This window comes from Myodes glareolus, chromosome 7, assembly GCF_982192425.1.
Source record: "Myodes glareolus chromosome 7, mMyoGla1.1, whole genome shotgun sequence".
Classification (NCBI taxonomy): domain Eukaryota; kingdom Metazoa; phylum Chordata; class Mammalia; order Rodentia; family Cricetidae; genus Myodes; species Myodes glareolus.
The window spans coordinates 60,929,638-60,957,571 of record NC_142032.1 but is presented as its reverse complement, the minus strand read 5'-3'; the positions used below and the strand labels follow the sequence as shown (position 1 = coordinate 60,957,571).

General features: G+C 43.6%; 1 protein-coding gene across 2 annotated transcripts in view; it reads left to right on the top strand.

The window, feature by feature from the left end:
- Positions 1 to 27,934, top strand: part of Kcnq1 (potassium voltage-gated channel subfamily Q member 1) — a 324,147-nt gene that overhangs the window by 147,254 nt on the left and 148,959 nt on the right. For both annotated transcript variants that reach the window (XM_085693393.2, XM_048458194.3), the window contains one exon: positions 10,880 to 11,000. In XM_085693393.2, coding sequence (XP_085549519.2) covers positions 10,880 to 11,000 — 121 coding nt within the window. The remainder of the gene's footprint in view (positions 1 to 10,879; positions 11,001 to 27,934) is intronic.

Sequence of the window (27,934 nt, the reverse complement as noted above, 5' to 3'; positions counted from 1 at the left end):
AGGGATGTTTTCTTTACTTCTTTGTTCTTTGTGAGTGCCACACACCAGGGCTTCCAATATGATTTAATGAGCTGTGTCTGTACATCAAGGTCTTCATTCTCAAGCCAGTTACCATTACTCATATGCCTTTCTGCTCGTTGAAACAGGCTATTTCCTCAGTAAGCAGCATCCTAATTTCTACATGTTTCCCTATTATCCTTGGAAATTCCTCAAAGATGTACCAGTTTGATTCCTGGGTGTAGTTTGGCAACAGTGAGCTGAGGCCTGCAGAAACACACTGCACTGGTGCTGCCACACTTTTACACGGTGTTCATGTTGAGGAGGTCAAAGAAAAGAGTCTCCCCTAACCCCTGCCAGGGACCCTCCCTTCTTCTGCTCATAGTCCTCCTGCAGCCAGGAGGGGTGGGGGAATCAGTCTGAGTTGATTACTTTTGACATCAGTTGTTAACATAATTTTGACATTAAGCTTCCCCTAGCTCTGGAGTGATTCTGACTATGTCCAGGCTCTGGCTTAAGGAACCACGGGGAGCCTTTGGGATCCCAGATCTGGCCTCGCTAGAGGCAGTCTGGGAAGGGACCTGTATTTCTCAAGCACACGCCCTCCAGGCCTGGGGGTGGGGCCCCAGCAGATGTCTGGATTTGGTAGCCAGGGCCTGGAGCTGGATGCTGAGAATGAGGCCTGCAACTCATTTCCCCATTAAACATTCTGAGAACATCTGCACCAGTTTCCAAGGCTTCTCCTTAATTGCTTTGATTATTGTGTGAAGTTAAGAACTGGCACATTTCCGTGATGTTATGATGAAGGTGAAAAGATCGCTCTTAATTAGATTAAAAACATTTTTTTCTTCCTGTGTAATTTCTCCTCGAAAATCAAGGCCACTTTTTTGTTTTCTTCATCCAAAGACCTCCAGAAACTTTCCTCCCCACCTCTCCAGAGGTTTCTGGGGAATGTCCTGTGAGCTCAACTTTTGGAGAAGATAGTGCTTAACCCAGATTCCATTGTATATTAAAGTTTCCTGGGGCTGCTCTTGCTGCCTGGAACCTTTCCTCACAAATGTGTCTTGAGAGACCTGGATAGTGACTTCTTGCAGCATGTAAAGCTGCGTGCACTGCTTTAGTTCTGTAGGCAGCTGTGCCGCTCACTTTCTGCTTTCTGGGCTCACTTGGGGCGGGCTCTCTCACTGCCTTTCCTCTTTAGCACCTCTACTATTCAGACCCCACCTGTAGGCCCATAGAACCATTTCCGTTTATTCTGAGATTTATGTGTTAGGCCTGTTATCTCCATTGTGAGAAAAGGCATTCAGGAAAAAGTCTCCAGTACCATAAACCAGATCTGAAGTTATATAAAGCCAAGCATTGTTCCTAAGATGTCTTGGGACTCCACAGGTCATCTTCAACTATCATGTCACTGTCCATTTCAAGTCAAATGTATCCAGCAATCTTTGCTCGAATGCAAAGTACATGTTCCATAATGTGCCAAAGATACTCACTTGCACAGGATATGGAGAGATTCTCTCTGAAGGTATTTGTACTATAACAGTAGAAAGTGAGCAGCTGGAAGAAGCCCCTTTCCCAGAGATTCCTGGCCAGTAAAGAGCTGAAGTCAGGGCCTCAGGCCAGATTTCTCTAGCTAACCTTCTTCCTTCCTGTTCTCCACCCTGCAAAGGCTGTCTCACGGGGTGTTTATTGTTTTTTTATTTGTTTTTTTTTTTGGGGGGGGTTGTAGCTAGTCTTACTCCCAGACCTATATCTCCTCAGGGTTATATCCTATCCCTAGCTTATGCACTCCTGAAGGTTCTTGAAAACAAATGACAGACCCCAATTCAATCTAGATAACAAGTGGGACACTGGGACACTTTTCTGGCTCACAAATCTGAACCCAGATGTTCCAGACACAGCTGGACCTACTTCAGTGATAATCTTTCTCTTTCTCCTTTTACCGTCCCCTTTTTGTTCTCTTCCCCTCACTCTCTGCCCATAGATAAATGCACAACTAGATGCATGCATAGCTATACACATCTGTATCCTTAAGCAGCCATTTTCCAGTGTAAGATGATCACCAACTTATAGCAACCAGGAGAAAGAAGTCACAGGCTCTTTTCCAGTGATTCCTGCCACAGGCTCAGGATAGGCTCTTGTTGCTTCCAAACCCAGTACAAGACATCCTCATAGGCACAAGTATGTCTCTGAAGCTGTGGTTCAGCCACAATGCCCCCTCTGGAAAGAGCTGGTGGATCCCTGACCCTTACACACTGGGGAGTTGTAAATGAGGACCCCTCGAAGGATTATTCAGTGAGATATTTCCAGAAGCCAGGACTGGTTGCAGGGTATGCAAAAACAACAGGTGTCCACTCAAGCAAGGTATTTTCCTAAGCGGAACTGGGTACCAGCTGTGAATATACATTTACACTGAACTTTTCGTCTTGTTCCTGGCAGCTGTTGTGGGAATGGCTTCTACACGTCCTGTCCTTGTCTCTTACTTCTCGCCTCTGAGTGGAGACACAGGTGGTGGTGGGGCTGGTCTGGCTCAGGGTCTGTGAGCAGGGCATGGGCAGCTGGCACAGGCTGTGGAGCTGCAGCTCAGCAATGTCACGCAGAGCCTGACTGCAGCTGTCCAGATGCCCTAGGGAGGGCTTTTTCCTTCATGGTGCAGGATCCACAGGGCTTTGGCAAATCCACCAAGACGGGGAAATTGATTGAGGGGGATAGAGAAGGAGGGCTCTTCTGGGGGAGAACATAGGCAGCTTGTTTATTCCATTGGAATGGGCTGGCTCAGGGGACTTGCCTGTGCCAGGCACCGGAGGTGACATGGGGAAGGAAGAAAGCAAGGTTCCTGTGCTAAGGGCCAGGCACACATAAGCCCCACAGCAATTGAGGGGGGCAATCTCCAGAGCCTTGGGAAGCTTGCACAAGAAAGCGGTTTGGGTTACAACTGGGAGATTAGGCAGGATTATAATCAGTTAGGAGGAGGAGGGCAGGGGTGAGCAGCTGGGTGAAGTTACTGACACCAGCAGGTCTCAGTAGAGGGCAGTGGGCAGCAGCGTGGCCTGCGGTCTTACAGAGATCTGGACTTGGAATGTTCAAATGCTGACCTGGTGAGCAGAGGGGCAAGTCTGGGAGTTCAATGCAGGGGGAAATGAAGCTAGGAAATGGAAAACTTTAGAGAATTTAGGAAGAAAGAGCACTGTGTCATTGGCTCTTTTGGGCATCTTAAAGACAGTTAGGGGAAGGTGGGTGAGAAAAGATACTCTGATACTTTGTCTTCACCCTAAGAGGATGAGTACAAGGCAAATAAAGGAGGCTTGCACAACCTTTTTTATGACTTCTAGATGTATCATACATTCAAAGCAGAAAATATATATACTATAAGGAAGGAAATGAAAATCATTTAAAGTCCTTTAATCCACAAACAAACATGTCACATTCTGATCTATTTCCTTCCAGTCTTTTTTTCTATGCTTAAGTAAAATGCAAATCACCCTAATGAGTGGGCCCTTTGGCTGAGAAGGAAGATGGTGCATAGAGTCTGGTTTTGGTTCTCTTGAGAGAGGGTGAAACTTGGCAGTGGGTAGCCCCAGCTGGGGCAGTTGCCACGCCTGAGGCTACATTCGCCATTCCAGACCTCCCATTTTCCTAGAAAACAAAATTGTTTTGTTCTGCCCTGCACACTTAGGTCCAGATTCTGGCTCTGACAAGACAGAAGCAGCCAAGAATGAAAGCATCAAAAACTGGGACCATTTTAGGAAAATGTGACTTCACTGTCACTAGGATACAATACTTTTCCTCCAGGGCCAGGTATTCTGAAACTGGTTGCTTCAGCAGAGAACACCTGACATTCCAGTATCCTTTATGGAGGATCTAAGTGTCTAGATGAACTACCCTTGGCATAGTGTTCTGCAGCTACAGTAGGGCTATTTTTCCATTTCTTTATGAAAGAAAAACTGTGTTCCTCAGAGATGGGGGTGACCCATGGGGGATTCTTAGAAGACAATACTTCCCCCAAGCTCTTGCCTAAGAGGAGCAGCACCAATGTCTGTAATTTGAATCCTTGCCCTACCAACTTCCTTCCAGAATCTTTAAGATGTCTGATCTGGCTCTGAGTACAGATCCAGTGGGAAGGGGGTGGCAGTCTTGATTACTGTTTCATCATGGAAGGGGAGGCACCCTCATAGTCGCTGAAACATGCCTAGTCTACAACAGTCTTTCCTTTTGACTTGGAAAACCAACTATGCTGAGTCCCTCTCTGACCCTCACTGCAGGGGCCCCATGAACCCGTCCAAGGATTAAACCAAAGAGTCCACATTCTTCTCTGGCAGGTGCAGGCCCCACCCACTCTGGACAGCCAACTGATGGGCACATTTTCATTTCCTAATACCAGGACTGAGCCTTTCTCAGGGGTTAAGGGGCTCACCCTGGGTACTAAGGCTTGGAGATGGCACTTATCATTCTAGGTATGTGGAACACAGCCCCCTCTTCCAGTCACCTCTTTGTTGCTCCTTTCTTCTGTATACAAATGATGCAAGCATTGAAATATGTATTTGTGTTCTTTTTCTTTCCTTTTTTCCAAAAGAACATTTGAATCCCGGATGAAGTTTTAGCTGTGACTTGACAAGTATATAATATAACCCAGTGTAGTTGAATCTCAGCCCTGAGTCTCTAAAATGGGAAGGGTAACACACTCCCACCAAGTCCCAGACCTGTGGGCCTCTTCATGTGCACACATTCCTCAAGGTTTACCGGTCTTTCCCTGGTCTCTCTGAGGATGTCACGGGCACAGAGCCCTTCACTTGAGCCCTTCTCCCAGCTATGACTAAGTAATGTCTGTGTAGTTTCCTGCTGGAAGTCTGCCTCTGGCCCCCGTGGGCCATGAGCTCCTGAGTTTATTTACATTTCCCTGATTGCTAGTCAGGCACAACACCTTTCCATAAGCTCATCAGGCTTTTGGATTCTTCTCTCATGGTTTTTATTTTTTTCTGGGGTGGAAGGATGTCTTGCTTATTTTTAGTTAGATCATTTTTTTTTCAGTGTTAGGGTTTTAAACCTAAGGTCTCATGCACAATAGGAAAGCACTCTGCCACTGAGTTGTTTCTAGCCCGCTTTTCACTCTTTGAGATAGAGCACTGCTCTTTGAGTGTGATCCCGACACATTGTTGCCCATCAAAGTCTTACAGGTCCTTCTGCCTCAGCTTCCCAAGTAACTGGGATTACTGAACTGCAGCCCCAGGCTTGGCTATTTTTCTTACTGATTCGCTCAAGTTTTTATGTTTTATTATTTTGATTCTTTTTTACTATTTAAAATGTATTTAGATATTAAGTTTTGACTTTGTAATAATTGAAATTTTCCTTTTTGATTGGTGCTTCTTAATTATCCTTACCCCAAAGCCATGAAGATATTCTTCTATATTCAGTCATATGGACCTTCTAGCTTTGCTTGTCATAATTCCCTGGAATGCCAAGAATGAATTTTTGATGTATGGTGTGGGAAAATTACAGATCCAATTTAGTGTTTTCCCCATGTGCATTTCCAGTTGCCCTTGAATGTTTTATTGAAAAGGTCATCTCAAAACATATAGGTTGTCTTTAGTACACTGCAAGTGTCCATGTATAGGGGCTATTTTCCTGGTCTTTTACACTTCCAAATAAATTTCAGAACCCGCTTATCAAGGTGTTCACATGCAAACCTTAATTTTCATTAAGATTTACGAAGAATTGTTTCAGGATCAAGTATATTTGTCAATAAAATGAAGGCAGTTTTCTGTTTGTCATCAGTGTCTCTGCTTAAGGTTTTGTGCTTTTCTCCATGGTTTTTAATCTATCTTTATATATTAAGATTCTTCTCTACAATTATGCGTCTTTTCACTTTTAATTTGTGTGTGTGTTATTTGCATATGTATTACATATACTTATAGAAGCAAAAATAGTTTTATCATATACCTCTCACTGCAGTACCTTATAACCATTTTACATTGATGAAAACTAAAAAAAAATTAATACTGATACAACACTATTGGACTATATATAATGTAGTCATTTTCCCAGTTTAACTACTTCACACTCCAAGAACCTGTCTAACAATTACATTTATTCATCAAGTCCTTAGTATCCTATGGCCTGCAACTTATTGGCCTTGCTGTTTTTGAAGAATACCCATCCTATATCATTGCTACTCGGGGTGTGTCTAATATTTTCCCAAAATTAGAATATGTTTATAGGTTTGGTGGATGTCTTTAAGGCAAGGTGCTTTTCTTTTCATCCATCAACATAACATGATCTATTGCTAGCAGTGTTAACTTTGCCTATATGGGTAAGTGGCTCACTGTAACTAACCTACTGTTTCTTCTTTATTATACCTAGTCATTAAGAGCAATTCACCAGGTCTACAACATTTAGGGAATGAGCAATTTTAGTCTATCTCTCACAGGAAAGTATCAGAGACTCTGAATGTGTTAAAATCACTAAAGCAATTAAAATTTATTTTGGGACTGAGGATGTAGCATAGTGGCAGAATACTTGTCTAACATGTACAAAGCCTTGGATTCAATCAATGCCACTGGGAAAAAATATGGGGAGGGGAGACTTTGAAGTTTTACTTAAGATTTCACCTACTAATTTTAGCATTCATCCATGGATCTTTCTTGAAGCAAGAATTTCTATGGTATACTCCTAGTTAACTCATTCCTTCTATACTTATGGGAATCATTCTATAAGAAGGATCTCCAATTGTTTTTCAATTACTTGTTTATAAGTATAGACTTGGCAACTTGTGTTTTTTCAGGTATAATCGAGTATTGTTGTTCATTTTTTTTCTAGCTTTGGCTAAGGATACATGAGCCCTTTTGACATGCTTTTCTTTCAGGTTTGTTTTGTAGTTTTCTTATGTTAGCCCCAGAAGTGTCCATTCGTTTTTTAAAGAGAAACATTTGCTTTTACTGGAGTGCTAACAGTGTTAGAAAATATGATTTGGACACTGAATGTGTTCCTTGGCATGAAAGAGTAACTACTGACATCTCCTTTCAACAGGTAAACTAGGAAATGTAAGTCCATAACTAAAGTCTATATATATCCATGTTTCGTTGTATGTATCTATATGCAGCTAACCTTGAGTTTATACTGTTTCTGACAGAACAGCTCATCCTTACTTGTCCCCAGCTCTCATTTTCTAGTATAGTTACTGGTTTAACCCTTGATTTCACCTGTATGAAACAAACTTACCTACAAGAATATTGTGTTTATGAGTGTGTTTAGTGTCCAATCCAAACATTCTTTTTAAAAGCAACAGGTCAATTCCTTTCCCTTATCTTCAATGCTGTGTCCTATATCCGCAACGTAAGAATCCACTCATCGTGGTATACTTTCTGTCCCAGGGACCTCCAATATTCTGGTTGATTTTCCCCCATTTGTATACAGGAACATTCACTTGAAAGTTGTATAGTCCTATGGAGTTTCACAAATGCTTTAAATATTATACAGAAAAGTTTCTTCACCTAAAAATGTTCTGATTGGAGCCTTTTAAAGTACTCTTGAAGTGAAGCATCAGATTTTGTTGATTCCCCATGGGAGGCCTTACCCTTTCTGAAGAGTGGATGAGGGGGATTGAGTGGGGGAAAAAGGGTGGAGAGGGAGTGGAAATAGAGCTAGCTGTGTAAAATGAGAAAAGATTATGTTAAAAAATTCTTAATAAAAAATTAAGTACTCCTTTTTCCCAGGACACTAACAGAAACTGAATTGTTTCACAGCCTATGAAGTTTTGCTTTTCCAAGAATATCTTAGAAACTGAATCATGTAGTTTACATCCTGTTATACCTTGCTTCTTTTACTGCTCAGCAAAATGCACTTGAGATTTGTCTGTGATGTTGTAGGACTCCTCATTCCATCTTGTTTAACTGCTGAATATTATCCCATTGCAAAGTAGAACAGATATACCACAATTTGTCCATTTAGCTGTTGAAAAGACACCTTTGGTTGTTACTTGTTTTCTGCAATTAGAGGTGAAATTGCATATATATATTCATGTACAAATTTTTGTGAACATAAATGTTCCATACACTTTGTTCATAAGCTATAAGAGACTATGAAGTTTGTTCTTCAGAGCAGCTCTGCCTCTTTGCATTCCCACCAGCAGCACGAGGACTGTAGTTATTTTGCTTCCTTTGGCTGCTTGTTATGTTTTTGATTTTATGTTTTTTCCATGATCATAATAATTTTCAGTGTTGTCTCATTGTAATTGGAATGGAATAGGTGAGTTTCTACACGAATAGGAATTTCCATAAAGATAATGGGCTTTGGCTGAGCACAATTTCACACATTTATATGTAATTCAAATTTAAAAATAATCTGTTTACTTTAATGTGCATCAGTGTTTCGCCTGCATGTATGAGGGTGAGGGTGTCAGATCTCGGCATTAAATACAGGTGTGAGCAACCATGTAGGTGCTGGGAACTGAACCCGGGTCCTCTGAAAGGGCAATCAGTGCTCTTAACCACTGAGCCATCTCTCCAGCCCCTGTAATCTACTTTTTAAGATGGGTTGTTTGCTTCATTGTTGTCAAATCATGAGCATTCTTCTTTCTAATGCTCTGGGTTCAAGTCCTTGATTGAGTAAGTGATGTGCAGCATATCTGTGATTGGTCTCATTGTAAACCCTGTTGTTACTCCTTGCTTCTTTTACTGCTTGGCAAAATACACTTGTTGCGACAATAATTCATTTGTTTCTAATTATGATAAAGTTGATTTTTTTCTTTTTCAGATTAAGTTTTTGGTGTTGTATCTCAATTCACTTTCAAATCGAGAATTTTTGTTTTCTAAAAAAATTTCTTTAGTTTTATATTATATTTCAGATTTTTAAAAAGTAAAACTATACATAGTCTTGAATTACCATTTTATGACCACTAAACATCCCTTGCATTAGGTATAAATGCTAACTGTGTTAAAAATTTATACATACATACAGATGCATGCCCACATTTGTATGTTTATATTGGAAATAAATGTAAAAGACTGCTGTATTAGATGTGGGAAACTCATTTCATAAGGTAAAAGTATCACTGTAAAAAAACAAGACAGTCTCTATGATAAAACAACATAGTATTAAAAGGCCAAATATAGACTAAGAAAGATATTTATGCTTTATGTAACACAAGGTTATCATCTCTAATGTATTAAAAGCTTCTTTTAAATGAATGCCAAGCAAATAGTATAAACAGGCAATTCTGCAAGAAGAATATCAAACAAGCCAGAAAGCAGTAAGTGAAGGTGAAAAATGAGAAAACCTCCCCCTCCCCAAGGCCAGGACATTGTGGAAGAGGGGATGGAAAGACTAAAGAGAACTACAGCAAAACTGACTTCTGGACAGGACAGGACAGCTGCGGGCTTGTCCTGTGGGAAGAGGTTCATGAACCCCACAAGGTTTTTGATAAGCTAGGGACTTATCAAGTTAATGGCTTCTGGGGAAGGAGAGTCAGTATTTCTTTAACAGTTCTGACTCCTGGCAGAGCAACCACACCCCAGTGGATAGCCCCATACCCAGAAGTATATGAGCATCAAAAACTGAAGTTGTTGGGTTATTAAATCTTAAAACAAGAGGATACAAAGTTGGGGGTTTGGGAGGTAGATGAGGATGAATCTGGGAAGAGATGGGGTGACTATGATCAAAATATATAAAATTCTCAAAGAATAAATAACAATTTTTAAAATGAGAAAACCTCAGTTTTTAGCCATGCTTAATGGGCCATGCAAAGAGTAGGAAAGTTGAAAGGGAAGAAAAAAATTGCTACAGCTTAATAGAAGAACAGCCCCAAAACACTTATTAATAATACCAAAGACAAACCATCTCACTTGAACCAGTGTGTCAGCAGCTTTTAACAATAAAGATGAATATTGCATCACTGTCTTATTGGCATAAAACTATGAGACTGAATGTCCATAAAATATAGGATGAGTAAGTAAATTGTGGTAGGTCTAAACTATGGGTTATTATGCTGCCAAAATGACCATTAGATGCATAGTTGCATAACTGCATACCTAATTGTTCTGAACAATTAGAAAAGATGACAAGAACAGAGGTTCATTCAGGTGTACAACATCACATATATGCTATTGGGATGAATAAAGACAGAAGCCAAGGATCTTCCTGGCAGGTGACACTTATGATAATTGAGGACCACTGTGAATTTTGCATTATTCCACTTGTTAGAAGTACTCAATTGCTCTACATCAAACACTTTAAATGAAAAGTGAGTTGAAAGCAAACACTAGTAAGCTGGAACAGCTGTGAAGACTGGTCTGGATCAGTCCCCTGAGCTATATGAAGTCAGCTATTGGGACAATTTGGGGCCTCCCTCAAAGACCTGGTTAATACAGCATCACGGCCAGAGCAAGGAATTCAGTTTGTGATTCCTGGCAGGCAGAGGTACTAGCACTCGTTCTTGCTTGGCCCATTGATCTATTAGTGTCATGTGTGTAAACAGCACAATAGTAGGAGTCAGTGCTTCTATTTGTTCTTGACACAAATGTTTTGTGTGAAGCTAGTGAGAGGTCCAGAACCTGATAGGGCAGGTCCTCAGTTCTGGAGCTCAGTCCCAGGGCAGCTGCCACACTGAGAAGTACCTGCCTTTATCACTCAATCAGAGATGTTGAGGTCTCAGGTATCTGGGGACCAATCTGAACACAGATTCACCTATTCCACTCCACTCAGTGTAAACCTGATGAGTGAGACTGAAACTTCTAAGCTTTGTCTCCATTCTTCACCTGACCATAGGAGTGCACAGGTTTATCCCATAGCAATAAAGGTTGAGGGTGGGCATTTCTGTCCAGCTCTGTTACCCCTTCATGATCAAGTTTCTACTGAAGCCTAATGAGCTGTCCCCATACCTTCTCCACAGTAAGGAAGAGCCCTACGCTGCTGGAAGTAAGCACACCCCACTTCTTGAGAACAAACAGCTTTGCTGAGGACCTGGACCTGGAAGGAGAGACACTGCTGACCCCCATCACCCATGTGTCACAGTGAGTGTCCATTTTTGCTCACAGAGGCCGAGGCTAATGGGAACTGCCCTGGCATAGGGTAAAGCTTATCCACTTGCTACAACACATTCTGTTCACCTAGTACCCAGAATTTACTGCCTATCCTTAAGAATAGGCCACTGGCTGCTGGGTTTGGCCTCAGGGCTTGGGCAGGAGAGGAGAGCAGGGGCTTTCCCACAAAATCTAGAAATATGATCCTCTTGTTTTGACTTATGGAAAAGCAGACTGATCATTTTCCACTTGTTTTCATGCTTTTGAGCGTCTGAGAAAATAGTTTTTCTCTCCCCTGTCCCCCCTCCACCGCTCCTTCAAAAGAGTCAACTTTGTTTTTTAGCATTTCCCCATGGAACGTTGGCCAGAGCCATGGGGCAGATGCCGGGTGATGTCTGCCAGTTGCTGCTACTGTCCTCAGGGGCTCCTTCAGGTGGAGGAAATGGCTGATTTTCCACGCCTTCCAGTTGGCCTTCCCCTGAGGCACAGCTGGCCTGGGACACATGCCCATCCTCTCCCCTGTTGAGGCCCCAACACGGCATCACCAGGCCAATCCCCAGTATCCAGCCATGGTCTGATTTCTCTGCAACATGTGACACAAATGTCCCCACCAAGCCCAGTTGAGCCAGCCACATGGTGGAGGCAGGTCACTCGGACCCCTTCTGGCCACTGCACCACTGGATACTCCCCTGGAAAAGGGTCCTTGTATCAAGGTGTTAGTGCCATACTTGTAGCTCTGATGAGATTTACATACTGGGACTCTTTCATTCTTTCTACTGAAATTCATGTCCTTAGCCTTGTGTGCTTGGTCATAATGCTTCTAGCCTATGTCTAGATTTCTTGCCTTTGCTATCTTCCTGGTAGGGCTTGGGTTTGCAGTGACTGAAGAAATTGGTGATGAGGGTTTCTTAAGTAACCAGATAGCCAAGCTGAGGCCACCCGGGGAGGGGGAAGGCAACCTTGCCCAAAGGGATGATTACGAGTAAACAAGCCATGGCCTCTATCTCCCAGGCTACCCAAACTCAAAGGGAGGTTACCAATGTCTGGTAGTGTTTAGGATGTAGAGAGTGTTCATGGGCTCAAAAAGAGATAGCAAGTTATTGAGAAGCAGGAGTCATTCTCCTTCCTAAAATAGCCTTACTGGCTGGCTGTATTAACTGGAAGGAACAAAGGTGTGAGCCGGTGTCTATGGGTAGAGCAATAGCATGCAACGTTGTTAAGGCTCTCAATAAATTAAGTTCAGGGTACTAGAGAACTCAAAGCGTAAACACTGGTGTCTTGTGGTTGGTGTTATATGCCATATGACAGTGCCTGCTTAGGAGTAGGGACAGTAAAAAGCACCATGGCAACCATAATAGGCTCCAGAGAATTGCCTAAGCCTGAAGAGGCCACTCAGCCTTCTTATGCTCCTGATCACTCAGTTCTTGTTGATGCCCATTTCATTTTATTCTTATGGCCATTGAGTAGCCTCTAGACACAAAAGCAGTTCCACCAAGAGAGTACAGGCTCTCGACAAACTATCCATCCAGATGGACAAACATGTCTCGCAGTTCCTGGCCACTGTGAAGCCCCTGAAGGAAAACACCATGGGGTCTTACAGGCGGGTGGAAAACTGGAGATACATGCCCATAGTTCAACCCATAGCTGCCCTACAATCAGTCACCCCTTTGTGGGCAAAAGGCCACCTGTGCTGGTATTAATACATTCAAAGCTCCTGGAGCCAGACACTGCCCTAAGCCAGTAAGACAACACTGCTCAGAGTACTAGTCCATTTCCTATCTCTCCTCTGAGGAAACAGAGCCTGATATGTGAATGGCTCTCTCCTGGCTACCGTGTCACCATCTATCCAGGTACCACAGCTCTTCTCAAGTCAGCATTCCTGGAGTCTCTCTGAGTAGGAGATGGACAGTCTTTACCCAGTCAAGTCCCCACCCAGGAACACACCAAGTACAACAGCTGGAAGTAAGCCAATCTGAGAAGGTGGGAAGGTATAAAAGAAGGAGCCCATGGTGGTACTAAGTTAAAAGACCTAAGGCAGGGGCTTCTCCAAAAAGATACAATCTGGTCAAAGCAGAGTTGAGGGTCAGGGATGAGAGTATGAACACCCACATACTCAGAAGTCAAGTGCCATCCTTGCTGGAAGTCCTAGCAAAGATGATCCTCACAGGCATGATTGTCTGGGTCCTAGAAACCTATGTGCTTTCAGGACTACTGGCCTTTCCAAGACCCCTCCCCATCCTGGGGGAACACATAGGCAATCGTGGGTACTGTATATGGGGTCCACGTGCCCACACCAGGACTGCATTCCTTTGCTTCTTGCACAGTCAGCTTGTTGATTGATGTCTGTAATTAAGCTAGGCTCCAGCAGCTCAGTGATGCAGCATGGCTCCTGTGGACAACTGGCCCTATGAACCTACACTAAAAAAAGAGGCACGCACCCTGGTACGTGTCTACCAGGGACAGAGATGTGTACTAGGGTCTTGCAGGGGGCAGAGTGGGTGGGAGGCAGTTGCAGAAAAAACAGATCCATTTTTCTTCAGCATTTTACTGATGTTAAATGTATTACCATGCTGGGCCAGTTCGAGAATTCAAATTAAAAGCATAAATAAAGACACATTTTGTTTCCATCTCAAGCTCTCCCCACCCAGGGGCCCCAGGGAGGTGAGGTCACTGTAGCCTGGATTATGGGAAGGTCCCTGGGGCTGGGTGAAGCTCCTCTTTTTCAGAGCCTGTTGGCCACTGATAGTTTGGGGACAGAGAGGCCAAGATGCTGGTCTATTGAAAAACTAGAGAACTTCTGGTAAACAGGGAAGGGTGCTGAGAAGACAAGGCAGCTTCTCTGACCCCAGCTCAATAGGCAAGCACCAGCAGTTCCCAGAGCACTTCCCGGGCCTTATTCAGCTCTGGGCAGCTGGACCTCAGCCTTGCATACATATTTCAGTCAGATGCTGTCTTCCTGATTCTAACATCATTGGAAGGGAGCCCTGGACTCGTCAAGCTCCCTCAACAGGAATCCTCTACCCAAAGCCTTGCTCCAGGTTTTTGAAGGCCAACTATGAAACAGAGAATAGAGACTTTGTCAACATGTGAAGGAACTACCACAAGAGATGGGGGTAGCCTTATACCTAAGAGTTTAAGTCCCCAGGACCCTGCTTACTCTGGGAAACCAGAAAGAGCTTGTATGCATCCATTGTCTTGTGTGGTATCCCTCATCACTCCTGTAGTCATTGGAGACACATGCATCGTCCAGTGTCTACTCTGCCTTTCTTTTCCTGGGGACACCGCTCACATCCTCTTGAGGCAATCATACAACCCCCAAGTAACAGCTCCCTGACACTTAGCCTGGGGCTGGTAGGAAGCAGAGTGTCCATGGCTCCTCTTGGTCACTCCTTTTCCAGCATTCCCCAAATTCCAGAATGAAGGACCCTAAGACTGCCACTTCTGACACAGAAAATATATCTTAGCCTTGCTTGAGATAAAATAAAGTCTCCATGTAGCACCTACAAATAAAAGCTAAAGGACAGTGGGTGTGGCCTCAGTGAGTTTTTCCTACAGCCACTTCACCCCCACCCTTCAGTTGATGTACCAATCAAAGCTTGTCTGGAACCTACACTTTTGACCTATCAGTTATACAAGGGATACCGAAGATGAACATCCCCAAAGGCCAAGCCTACCATAAGTACAGCAGTCTATAGCTTAGCCTGGCTCTGTTATACAGTTTCCCTGAAGATTTCTTCCAAGAAGTTGGTTCCTGACCCCTCTGACTTTTCTGTTGTGACATTTCCAACTGGCAGCCTCAACTCTTATTTACTAACCAGCCTGTCATCCTACTCTGAAGGCACGGGGGGGGGGGGGGGGGGGTTGGGAGGAGAACATTCAGGGGCCACCTAGTTCACCAATGTGGGTGGAGCAAAGTCTAGAGGGCAGAGGGAAAGTAAGAACACAGGCTAGAGCATTGCAAGAATCCCACCAGGTGCCCATAAGCACCTCCCGGGCGAGCATGTGCTTGCCGGGCCTCCTGTGACATGACAGCTTCAAAAATCCTTGAGCAAAACCAGCCCCACGTGCGTTAATTAGAATTTCCATGTCTTCAACTTTCTCCTGGACCCTGCAGAATCTCACGCCAAGACGTTTGAGTTTCTCTTTTCCAGGGAGGCCCGCTGTGGCCTGGCTTTCATCCACATCACTACTAATGTCTCCTGAATTCTGCGTTTGTCAGCGAGGCTGGGGCCAGCCTATGCCTTCTGGAAAGGGGGGCATGAGTGGATCGGGAGGCTAGCTCTTCTGATGGGACAGTTTTGCCTGGGATGTTCAGGGCCTCAAGACAATGAGAGCCTGCTGTGGCACCTCAGTGAGCACCCATTTCTCTTACGTGGCTTCTCAGCCTGCAAATGTTGATGGGAGAAGACTGAAAGGCCATGTTGGGGGCAGTGTCCAGGAGGACAGGGAAGGGTCTTGTCAAGAACAGATGAGACCAGTTTGTCTTTCCAGACTAGTGTCCTGTCTTCTGTGAATCTCCAGACCACCTCTGTCTGCACAAGGTGCCAAAGAAGCCTCATGGGAGCCCTCCCGGGAGGGCTGTGCAAGGCTGTATGAGTCACAGGATCCCTGTCAGAGCCCCACACGGCCCCGGCCAGGCTCAAACCCGTCTCTGAAATGCACGGGGGATTAAATGTTCTCCTAATTAAATTAAAAGCGAGGCGGAGTGGCTCAGTGGGAAAGAGACGGGACTGGGAATTGAATGCCCTCAATCTGGCTCCCAGCCTGCACTGGCCCAGCTGCAGGCAGCCCCCAGTGCCCCCTAGTTTCACTTCCCCCATCCAAGCACAGGAAAGGGATGCAGAAACCTCTCAGAACTGTTCTGAGGACCTCACTGGCTAAATGGAGGTCAGTGGAGAGCAATAGTATGTACAGTCAGAGAGAAAATGGGAGAGAGCCCCAAAACATATCTCCTGAGAGCTGGAGTGGAAACTGAACTATATAGAGCCTGCTAAAGACAGCTCCAAGGTGGTTTGTCAGAGTACTGAAGCAATATATCCTTTTAAGCAAGGTGGTAGCCAGGAAGCAAGTCCAGCCCTCTGTGTACCTAAGTTGTGTCTCCAGCAAATCTCAGCATACAGTCTTCTACTGGGCATCATGCTATAAACCTAGAAAGGGAACACACCAAAAGAGTAAAGTACACAGATCTCCCTACTTGAGACCGAAGCATCCAGAGGAAGCCCTCTAGATCTTACTTCCTATCATAGACAAGCCACGAGCAACCATAAGCTCACCTTCCAGCAACAACAGCCAGCTTTGCCTGTGTTTGAAATCTCCATAGATGGATCACAGCACATACACCCTTGTATCTGGCACTTCATTCACTGTGACGTCTAAGAACCCCCTTGTAGGGCTGAAGAAAACAATGGTCCCAAAAGCCTGCTGCTCTCTGGCACTCCACTCTGTGTGGCCTGTGCTTTGCTTATTCATTTTACTACCCATAGCCACTGGGCAGGTTTTGGGAGTGAGTTACTAAGAATATTCTGTGCACGTGTCTGGTGAAAGTCATGGTGGTCTCTGCTATTTGTATGCCTAGGGTAGCAGTGCTGGGTCACCAAGTGACTGGATGTTTCCCATAGCAGTCACCCCAATTTTTACTCCTGTTGGAAAGCATGTGAATATTCTAGTTCTCTACACACACACACACACACACACACACACACACACACACACACACACACGAATTTTCACTGTTTCCCTTTTAGCCTTCCTGACGGCATCAATTGGTAATTGTAATTTGCAGTAAGCTGAGTCCCATTCTACATTCTTGCTTAGTCACATCTATCATTCTCTATCAGTATAAGACTGAGAGCTGTTCTTCAGTTGCAGTTTTGTCTATGTTCTGGGTGTTCTGAGTATGAGTCATTTGTCAGATACACAGATACACACATGCGTTCTAAACACTGCCCCCCTTGCAGGCTGCCTTGCCTCCTCTCTTGGTGTCTTTTGATGAACAGAAGGTCTTAATTTTAATGTGGTCCAGTTAATCAAACATTTCCTCTCTGGATAGTATTGTTTATGTCCTACTTAAGAAACTTTGACTACTCCAAGGTCATAAAGATATTCTGGTTTGTTCTAAAGCTTTAAAAGCTCACCTTTCACATGTAGATCTGCAGCCCATCTGGAATCAATTTTTTTTTTGTCCTATGTGAAGTCAAGGTCAAGATAAGCTTTTTCCTCTACTTGGACATCCAGTCTGATACAACACCATCCTTTTCCCACCGTCCTGCCGTGTCAACATCACTACAAATCAGCTCACTGGTGGCATATAGTTCAATTTCTGGACTCTCCTTCAGTTCCACTTGTCAGGTTCAGGTTTTTCTCTTTGGCCAGTGCTACCCTTTCATTATCATTGCAGTTTACCAATTAAGACTTGAGGGTTAGAGTATGCAGGGGTCCCATAGTTCTTCCTCATGACTAGCTCTGCTGTCTCTAAAAGGCCTTTGCTTCAACATATACATCAGTGTCTATGAAAAAAAAATGTCCTCTATTTGGGCACAAGAAAAGGGGGTATCTACACTATGGTCCTCTAGATGGGCATGAAAAAAGGGGTAGCTACACTATGGTCCTCTAGATGGGCAAGAGAAAAGGGGTATCCACCGTATCAGGGCTCTGGGAATCATGGCCTGATTCTTTAGTTAAGGCATCTTCCTTTTATTCCTGTGTCCTATAGTTTTCTGTATGTCACAGCTTTTCAAACTTCTCAGCTAATGGTTGGGTTTTGTGTAGGCTCACAATGGCTAAGGACAGTGTCTTCCAGGAAACCCTGGGAAGATTGGGTTTGATGTGGGCTCATAATGGTTAAACAGTATCTTCCATGAAACCCTAGCAAGCTTGGGTCATTCAATCCTGCTCGCAGAACCCTAGAGCAGTTTTCTTAACTTCTACAAGCTATAGTTCCCCTTGTGTATTAATTAATACATTGGGAATATATCTTCCTGTGTTGGTATATAGATTTCAGCAAATATACTCAGGTATTTAGCCATATACCTGATTTGGGGATAAATGTTAGACAATATAGAGTGTCCCTTTGTGACAAGAGACCCCATGATGTTATTGCTTGTTTGACCCAAAAGCTTTAAAAACAGCCAGGTAATGATCTTCCAAAGGATACAAATAGGTCAGGCTGTAACCCAAGTGCTGTCCTAAACAAGATGAACTTGAAGACAATAGAGTACTGGCCTCGGGGATGATCTGGAGTAATGTGGCAGCAGAGGAAGTCTACAGATTCTGACTAAAGCCTTAAGTAGCTAGGAAAGAGGCTGATGGACTGTTTTGATTCCTATTACAAGATGTACAGGCAGGGTCCTAGCACCCATAATTCTGCTCCGAGGAAGTTGGAGATGGGATCAGAGGACTGTGCTTATGGCAATCATAGATGCCCCATGTGCTTCTGTCATTTAATTCCATAACTGTGCTGACTTGACAACTTGACACCTACTTTCAGACAGACTACAGAGAAGAATAAGCTGTATATCCTGCCTTCCATTGGTCCTGCAAGTAATAGGGAAACTATGGCAACCTCTCTGTTGAAAAGATAAACCCAATGAGACCACAGTGTTCACAAACGCTGGGTTTCACTGCTAAGAATGAGCTAGCCTATGCTGAACTTCTGGTGCTAGGGTTTTAGTGGTAAATGCCACAGTTGACTGAAATACTTAACTTACATTCTGGTAGGTTGAAGAACACTTAGTGAGTCGGTCCTCAGCTTCACAGATGGGGAAGTTAAAGATTCACGAAGGACAAAAACTTGCTACTATCACACAAGAAATACTGGTAGAACCAGGCTCATTCTGAGAGACACTGTCACTGGGAGAGCCTAGATCTCCTTTTGTAAAGATCAGGTTGAAGACCTGAGAGTAGTGAGCTGGCACTGGAACAGTAATAAGTGAGATTCTATGATCCACTGTGTAGATTTGAGCAGTCCATAGTGGGTTTGGGTGCTGGTCATCTGATCACCTTCTGTCATGAGAATTTTGTGAATTCAGTCAGTCTCTTAAGTATATCAAGACCTGGCACTACCACATAAAAAAGCCAGGAGCCTGCACTTGCCTACAGGCCATTCTGAGCATCTCTAGATCTCATAGACTAGGTTGACCTTTTGTCTCAGGCTCCTAATGGTGTCCCAAAGCCACCCACTCAATATTTATGCCTATTTTTATAATGCAGATGTTTCTGAGCATAAACCATACCTGAAATACATGTCCTTGGCAATGACTGGCTAACAGAAGTCTCACTATAAGTCTTTCAGGTCTAGTTAGCTCCATGGGAGACCTGGGTGACATCTTGGAAGGATGAAGGAGGAAGAGAAATAAAAGATGGAGAAAGGTAGACAGGAGCCCGTGTCTGCACTCCAAGTCAAGCATCTCTACCTCCATAACCCTGACTTCAGCATCTACATAAATATTCTACAGAAGTTATCACTCCACACATGTGGCTACAGCCCCAAAAGTTCAGAGAGACTTGGCAAGCCCTCTCAGAGAATCTTCTACTTCAATGTATGAGAGCAATTTAGAAAGGAGTAATACAAAAGGCTCTGAGAGGGATTACTGGGGAGGGGTGCAAATCAAGATGCTTTAAGAGACAATTTTTACTCCACTTGGCTTTTCCTTGAGGACTCTGGCTCTAAGTCCTCATATAAGATCAGACTGCATTACACTCAAAGTATAACTCTGCCCTTAACAATAGCTTGTGGTAGCCCATTGGAGAACTGAGGCAGAAATAAGGCTGAATTTACAAGGTAATAGCTTCTGAGAAGTGAGGGGGTAGGCAAGTGAGGAAGTTGAAAGGTGAGGCATAGAGAGCATAGAGCTCTATGTATATACATATTTACTCTCAGGCAGGGTTCTTACCTAAATGAGTCCACATATTCTGCATTAGGACCTAAACGTCCTGTCCCAACCAGGTCCGTTGAGGTAGATAGCACTAGACAGTCATCCTCTGGGCCCCACTATTATTCCTTGGCAGCTGGCCTCTGTACCTCAGGTGGAAATAGTAGGGTAAGGGTCTGATCTTGACTTAAAAGTGCTCATGTGTTGAGGGCCTGTCCCCTTACCCTGGGCTTGTTTACACTTAGCTGTTCTCTGTTCCAAGGAGATCTTTCTTTTGTCTAATTCTCCCTCTTGCACCTTTTAGAGATAGGTTTGATTTTGTTTTCCTCTGGTTTGTATATGAATTCTTTTTTTTATTTCTTTGAGACAGGGTTTCTCTGTATAGGCTTGGTTGTCCCAGAACTCACTCTGTAGACCAGGTTTCCTAAGTAATGGAATTAAAGATGTGTACCACCACTGCTCAGCTTGAATTTGTTAAATTCAAACTCTGCTAGTTTGAAACACTGAATTACTCTATTTTTCAGCAAAACAAAACCAAAACCTGCCTTATGCACTCTATCAGTTGGATGTGTGGACTCTAGGTACAGGTTCAAGGACCTGGCACGATAAGTCAGGCTTCAAGTGAAGCCAGAAGTAGGATCCTAAGGGAGGGCATGGGTGACCTTCAGTGACCCAGCATGCAGCGTACAGAGAGCTACCAACAACTGTCCACCCAGAGCTCAGGGCTTTAGTAAGGTATTTTTCCCTTAGGTTCCCCCATCCTCCATGCTACCAAGCTGTCTCATCACTGTACAAAAGGCCTATCACAGTACCTCAGTAGACCATGTAGCAGGAGAATGGGAAAGAGGAGCATATACGGCCACCTACTGCCAGGACCAGAGCCAGAAGGCATGCCCAATTTCTACTATGTTCTTTTGTTGTTCTGGTGGGACCTATCTCCTCTCCATATCAGGCTCTGTCAAATGACAACATTACTGCAAGCTGCCTAGGGCACTTCCTTAAGTACCACATCCCTGAACAGACACAGTCATCTGAATAGACACTCAAAGCCAATGACTAGGACATGAAAATCCTTCCAAGGTAATGAGAACAAGTTCATTGCAGGCTCTGCCTCGAAGGAAAAATTGGTAAAGAGGAGGTATGATGTAGATACTTTAAGATGAGTTCTGGGACTCATCTGGTCAGGACTGGTCAGGAAAGCCATAGTTAACACTTCACAAAATAGCCAAAAGACCCTAGTGGATAACACTATTTTTGACCAAGCAAGAGAATCAAACTGAGTCTTAGAGACAGAAGAGATAGCTAATTGTGACAAGGCATGCTGAGCACATTGGCCATCTGGAACCAGGTGAAATGGCCAGGCCCAGACTGCAAAGCCTTAGTCTTCTCCAGAATTAATCTCAGGAGAAATAATCCTGCCTAACAGGCTATGCCTGCATAACAGGCTATGACATTGAAAACCGTCTCAACAGCAAACAAAGGCATCAACTGGACTGAAGTTCAGCACCGCCTTTGAGTTGAGCATAAAACCAAAATGTCCATCATAGTCACTCATTCATTCTGATGGCTACAGAAGGGTCTCCACCTGTATATTCCCTGCCTAAACAAGTATAGAGCTCAATGACTTAGGCTAAGGAGAAACTCAGCATGATCAGTCAGTGTATCTTGCCACTGCTGATCTACTACTGTGACTCAAATAACCATGTCAACATTTATAAATCCCCCTGGGGGGATAAAGATCCCTACTATGTTGGAAAATTCTAGTGGCAAAGGACTACAACAGTTCAAAGAGCAGCTTCTTCATTTCCAGGCCCAAAAATGTTTCAGGAGGAAGTAGGTAAGAAGGATTTCCTGGAAGCATTCACAGGAAGGTGTGAAAGCTTAGTCCTTTGGGCTGCTAGACAGAGAAAAAAAAAAGTATATTCTCCTACTGGGGTGAGAACAGGCAGAGAGGGAGCAGGGTGCTTTTCAGCTGTTTGGGCTTGTAGTGTGACCTTCATTTTCACTGTTGGCTGTTCAATGAGGACATGGCTTAGGTCCCCCCACTGGTGGGAAGGGAGGAGTGGAAGCTGGTTTGCTGGGGCCACCCAGGGTGGGCTCAGGAAGGGAAGGAATGTGATTGAGGTTGGGTGGGGCTAGGGAGAGCACAGCCAGTTGTGGGTTTTTCTTGGGGCCCAGAAACATGTGAATGGATATGGAAGCCCCTCTCTCCCAGCGCCAGCATACACACACTAGGATCTTTCTTTGTCAGATAGCTATTGAAGCTGGAGACCAAGGATACCCTCTGGAAATATGAATTCCTTTCGCTTTTGGCAAAGAGCAGCTTCCTGCTTAGGGAAGGTGTGCACGTGTGTGTACTCACAACCACAGAAACTGGTAGAGGGGAGAGACACGTGGGTGGATGGCTGTTTGAAGAGATAGTAAGATGGCTCCAGTGTTTCCAGGTACTGGATGGCACTTCCAAAGCCTGTCTCTAGGCTTAGGCAAATATCTCTAGGGAATGAATCAGAAACGTGCAGTCTGTGTTGCCTCTGAAATAAGCTCTGGCTTAAAACCATCACAGGGAAACATGCCTTTGAATTGGAAAGCCAGAGCTTTTTGCAAAATAATTCAAAAAGTTTGTTGAACCTTAAACCTTTCCTGATGACTTCTTCCTTCTGAACTTCACTCGTTAAAAGTTGCTATGATCCCAGCCCCATGCCAGACCAGCTTCCTGGAAACTCTCGCCAACTGCTGGCCTTTGGAAAGGCTTGTCACCCTAATAGCTGTATTAAACAAAAAAAAAAAAAAAGCACTGGGCACCTTGGCTTCAGGATCTGAAAAGTCCTTTGTGTTAGCTCCAGCTGCAGAGTTTTTCCAGGCCTCCCTTCTGGGGCTGACTGGAGCTGTTTCTCTCCGTTTCCTCTTATACTGGCGGGTATTTGGTTGGCCTCTTCCCGCCTAACTTCTCTGCCAGAGCCCAGGTGGGCAACAGGGGTGCCAAGGGCAGAGTCCATAGACAAGCATAGCACGGGTATTTCCTGAGTGGGCATAGGCAGGTCTGGGAGTGGGCTCACAGCTTCTTCTTCCCCAGCCACTGGGATTCAGCAGTGAGAGGTGAGGGCCCCTCTTAGGTCAACTTGTGTCATTTCCCACAGAACAGACAAAGCCAAACCAGCTCTGGAGCAGAACAAGATAACTCAGCCTTCCCCAAGGCAGAGTTTTGGCAATATGAAATGTGATCGCAGAATGGGTAAGTTAGATTTAAAAATAAATTAGTTTAAAAGGTAGATATGCATTAGAAAACATTTAGGTCAATAGAGACACAAGAGAACTGAAAGATGAACTGCTGTCACTCTTCATTCATCAAACCAAAATTACCTGAAATAGAGGGAACTTACAGAAAATCTTCACTATTTAATGTGGCACAACAGAGCATGCTGTTCTCATTTTTTTCTTTTAGAATCACTCCACTCAAAATCCTGTAATGACAAGACTCATGTAGCAATCTCACTTCATAGAAGGTGCCTGCCTCTGCGAATGGGGTGCAGGGTACCCTTCAGCAGAGGGTTGTTGGGCTCTCTGGGAGTCTGCCCAGAGCCTGCCCTAACTCTGGCTCTGCCTTTCTCTTTCAAAACCCTCTTTGTGCTAGAGTAGCCCCTGCTTCAGAGTGACATGAACCAGAGACTTCCAGCTCCATGCCTGGAGAGCGGCTGCTCACAGGCGTGCTGTCCACACAGCATGCACACTGTGGTTGCTCACATCCACTCCCAATCTGGAATGACACCTGCCATATTCAAAGCAAGACTTTTGTAAAGTATTAATGTTGTGCTAAAAAAAAAACACAATAAAATACACTGCACATCAAAGCAAGCCTTTGATAATATATTAGTATTATGTTTTTTTAAATCACAATAAAATGCACCACACATACTTGATGCACACACACAAATTGAACAGTGATAAATAAATCAGGGTACAGAATGGAATATGGTTTAAAAAAAAATAAAACACTAAGGCTCTCCTACCCTAACCCTAATTCCCAAGTTTCCTTCCCTAAAGGAAGTTACCAACATTTTTAGCCCTGCTAGGTCTTTCCAGAAACTTTATGTAAACAAAGATACCTGTCCCTTTGCTTCCTTTTGACACAGGTGGCACATATTCCTGTGCACTTGTACGTGTGCCTTGTGTACAGGTAGGTGCCACAGTCCTGTAGCTGTGTGCACAGGACTGGCTTGTTATGCTGTGCTGCATCTGAGTGGCAGCCTTACTTGCAGATGCATATTCAAGTGAGTGGGTGACAGTGCTGCTTTCTCATGGTTGGGATTCCAGTATGTTGCAAGGGGATGTGGCCTTTGCTCTGGGCCAGCCTCTCCCAGACAGAACATGCTCCCTCTTCTGCTCAGGTTGTTAGCTGGTGTGTTCCTGGAATCAGCCCCATTTCTAGTCAACATGTAGATTCAACAGTGCCTGGCAAAGCCATGTAGATGGTGGTGCAGGATCAGGAATACCACACCAGGTATTAAAAAGCCACCTTCCCAAGGGTACCTTTAGGAAATGGGTGGAACTCAGACTCTCCTCCAAAGAGAAGTTCACAGAGAGTTTGAACATTCCCAAGGGTGCTGCTGAGACAATGCAGAGATCAGGAGGCCGACAGGACACAGTGGCCAAGGGTAGATGGTCTATCATGAAGCAATCTCAGAGTGCGTGAAGAGAACAGAGTACCAGCCAGCATACTGGGCTGAGACCTGTGTCCCACAGGCCTTGCCAAATAAAACCTTGCAGGTTTAGCATGGACGCTCAGCACCAATGGACATGAATGAGAAGATAGAGCTTTACTCAGACAAGCAGCAAACATCCTTTCTACTAACAGCTGCAGAGCCTCTGATTGTGCCATGATTTATGGAACAAGTCCCCTATTGATGAATGTATAGAGCAGCTAAAAATAGTGATTATCCATTCAAGTGTATTCACTTATGAACCGACCACTTATGAAATTAGTTCCCTCTGAAATTGCTGTCCCCATTGAACATAGCTGTTCCTCCCGACACATGTTATCCCTCCTGGCATCTCTGTTGACTGAGCTCCTTCTTGGCTGCTCTTGTCCACCAAATAATATTAAGCACACACAAAGCACACACACTTATGAAGAGTAACTATAAATCTTACAGGAGAATTCATCAAGTTGGAAAGGGATTTTCTGATTAATTTCTCCCATGGAAATCAGACAGTTAGACCAGTTATCTCCTGAAAAGAAGACCCAGGCTGATTTTAGATAGGCATTTCAAGGGTGAGTCAATGAGATCATGGAAGATACAGGGCAGCCCCCCTGAAAATTTGCCAGGCTCTGCCATATTCTGGAAAAAAACAAAAAAAACCCACTCTCTGTCTGCAAGATAGTACTACATAATGCCTTACAAAATAAAACCGTTTTCGATTTGTTATTTTTCTAAAATAAATACATATCTGCAAACATTGCTGTTATTACATATTATCTAAATGATCTAAATTAACCTTTTCATAGCTTAACAAGCTTTCAAGATAATCTTCCAATCATCTGCTTGTCACAATGTATTGGTCTTCATTTTTTAAATGGGTTCACCTTAACATGTCTCTTCAGCCTACTTCAAATGGGATTAAATTTTTTCCTCACCTTTTGGTAGACAATGCCAAACAGACACTGTGCCCATCTATATGCTACTGTAAATGCTGCACAAATATGTTTGTTTCCCCAGATCTCACCAACAAGAGTATATACTGCACTATTAATTTGAAAGATTTAAAACCTATGCTTCACTTTGGTTTTCTTTTCTTTATTCGAGGGTTCATGGTGTGTGTGTGTGTGTGTGTTTTGCATGTGCCTATGCAGCTATATAGAGGCCAAAGAGGACATCAAGCATCCTGTGCTATCACTCTCTACCCAGCGTCTCTCATTGACTGGACCTAGGCTGGCAGCAGCAAGACCTAGCAATCCTAGACCTCAGCAGATACTGAGGTGGCAGGCATGCATGGAGTCACACCCACCTCTTGACAGATGCTGAGATCCTAACTCAGGTCCTCAAGCTTGCATACCAAGCCCTCTTACCCACTGAGTCATTCCTTCCCTGGGACGGTTTTACCTTTTGAAATATTTAAAATATTTGAAAGCCCCCTCTTTTTTTTGAAGGCCATCTCTTCATAGACTTTGGACTTATTTGATTACTTAATATAAAATGTCTATGGCATATACATCAAAAATACTTTCTCCCACTGTTTCTTGGGTATTTTAGCTTTTTCAGTAACTGCTGAAGAATTGTTAAGATTTCTTACAGTCAGCCCCTTCAGTCTTTAGTGATTTAGAGTTTTTGTATCAAACCTGGAAATAACTTCATTGTGAGACTGTTACAGTTAGGTCTCTCATATTTTCTATCATCTTTTACTTCATGCTTTACATTTACATTATATTTGTTTGTCTGAACTTGGAATAGTCAGTAAGTCCATTTATTTTCCACAGTTATGTGATTGTTTCAACACTAAATTTACCAACTTTTTTCCTACTGATTTTCATTGCTGTCTTAATTGTATTTCACAGTCTTGTTTATGTCCGTTTCCAGGCTCTCCTTAGAACTGTGCTGTGTCTTCTGATTTCATTATACAACTTTAAAATGTGTGTTTCGCTATAGCAGGGCTTCTTAGTATATCATCTAAGACACAATGGCATGAAGTGTACATTCACAATGTGTCCCATATAGTAAGTAGCTCACAGACTAGTCTATTATGGAACCATGGCTATGGCTATGACTGACACACAACCTTAACTCCTGACATAACCTTCATCAGCTAACTGCGCCATGGGCCATGAGCTCACTCATAAGGCAATATTCAAATGGATGTATGGTCAGGCACAGAAACCATCTGGGTACATGTCTAATCATGCTTTAGAGGCATCTTAAGAAAACCAAATCTATCACATTAGGAGAGAACAAGAGAATAATGTGTAATTGAAGGCAAAGGTTTTTTGTTGTTGTTGTTTGTTTTTTATTTGTTTAAAACAACTATAGTAGGTCCAGTTCCTGAGTATGGTTCAGGAGTAAAACAATTTGTTAGCATGTGGAAAGCCCCGGGTTCAGTCCCCAAAAGATGCCAAAAATAAAATAAAATAAAAAGACACTTTTAAAGTACCATAATCCTAACATGTAACACTGCACCAGTCACCAAGAGCAGGTAGGAAGATACCAGAAAGAATTAGTTCCATTCTGTTATAATCCACAGCATGAGCTACAAAGCAGGGCTCACTCCCTTTCTCAGCTGGGCCACCTTAGCATTTATGCTTTTCCAACCTTGTCCATGTGAAACTGCTTAGGAGAAATGCCATCTGCTACTTGAATGGTGGTCCTATTTCTTGCAAATATTATATGGTCAGTAGTAGGTTTTGGAGCCACAGTGCAAGTTTAAATTCAGGCTCCACCACTTTCTATAGACCTTCAGTCTATAAAATAATAATAAAAGCACCTTTTTCCTCAGCTGTTCAAGGGTGAAATATATTAATGTGGAGCCAAGTAGAAAGATGTCAGACATGAGCTAGCTGCTGTGCTCCTTAAATGCATTATTCATCATAAGGTGTCAGCTCATCTTTCATCATCTGCAACCCAAAGTCTCCATGTTTAGCAAGTGGAGAGGGAAGTCTGGCTGAGCAGCATCAGTGTCAGAAGCAAGGCAGAAGCAGCCCCTTAAGGCTATTGAGAATGAGGGCATAATCTAAGACACCACAGTCTTTTCACCTTGATGGAAGGTTCGCCCCAGCTATGATGGTAGGGGAAGATGTCAGACCAGGCTAAAGAGGTACCAGGGTGGCTGCTGTTGCTTCAGCATCATGGGAATGCTACTGTTTTAACAAACCTTAGAATCAACTCACTTAGTTAAAATTTGTGTGTGACTTTCCTTATGCTGTTGATAATTTCTACTGACTCTGTCAGTTTAGATTAAGGAAGGATCACCTTTGTAAATTGAAAACGGCTATTCACAAATAAAAGTAGTTACTCCAAGTGTTCTAATGAACTATAAAGCCTTTCTACTTTTTTTTTTTTTTTTTTTGCT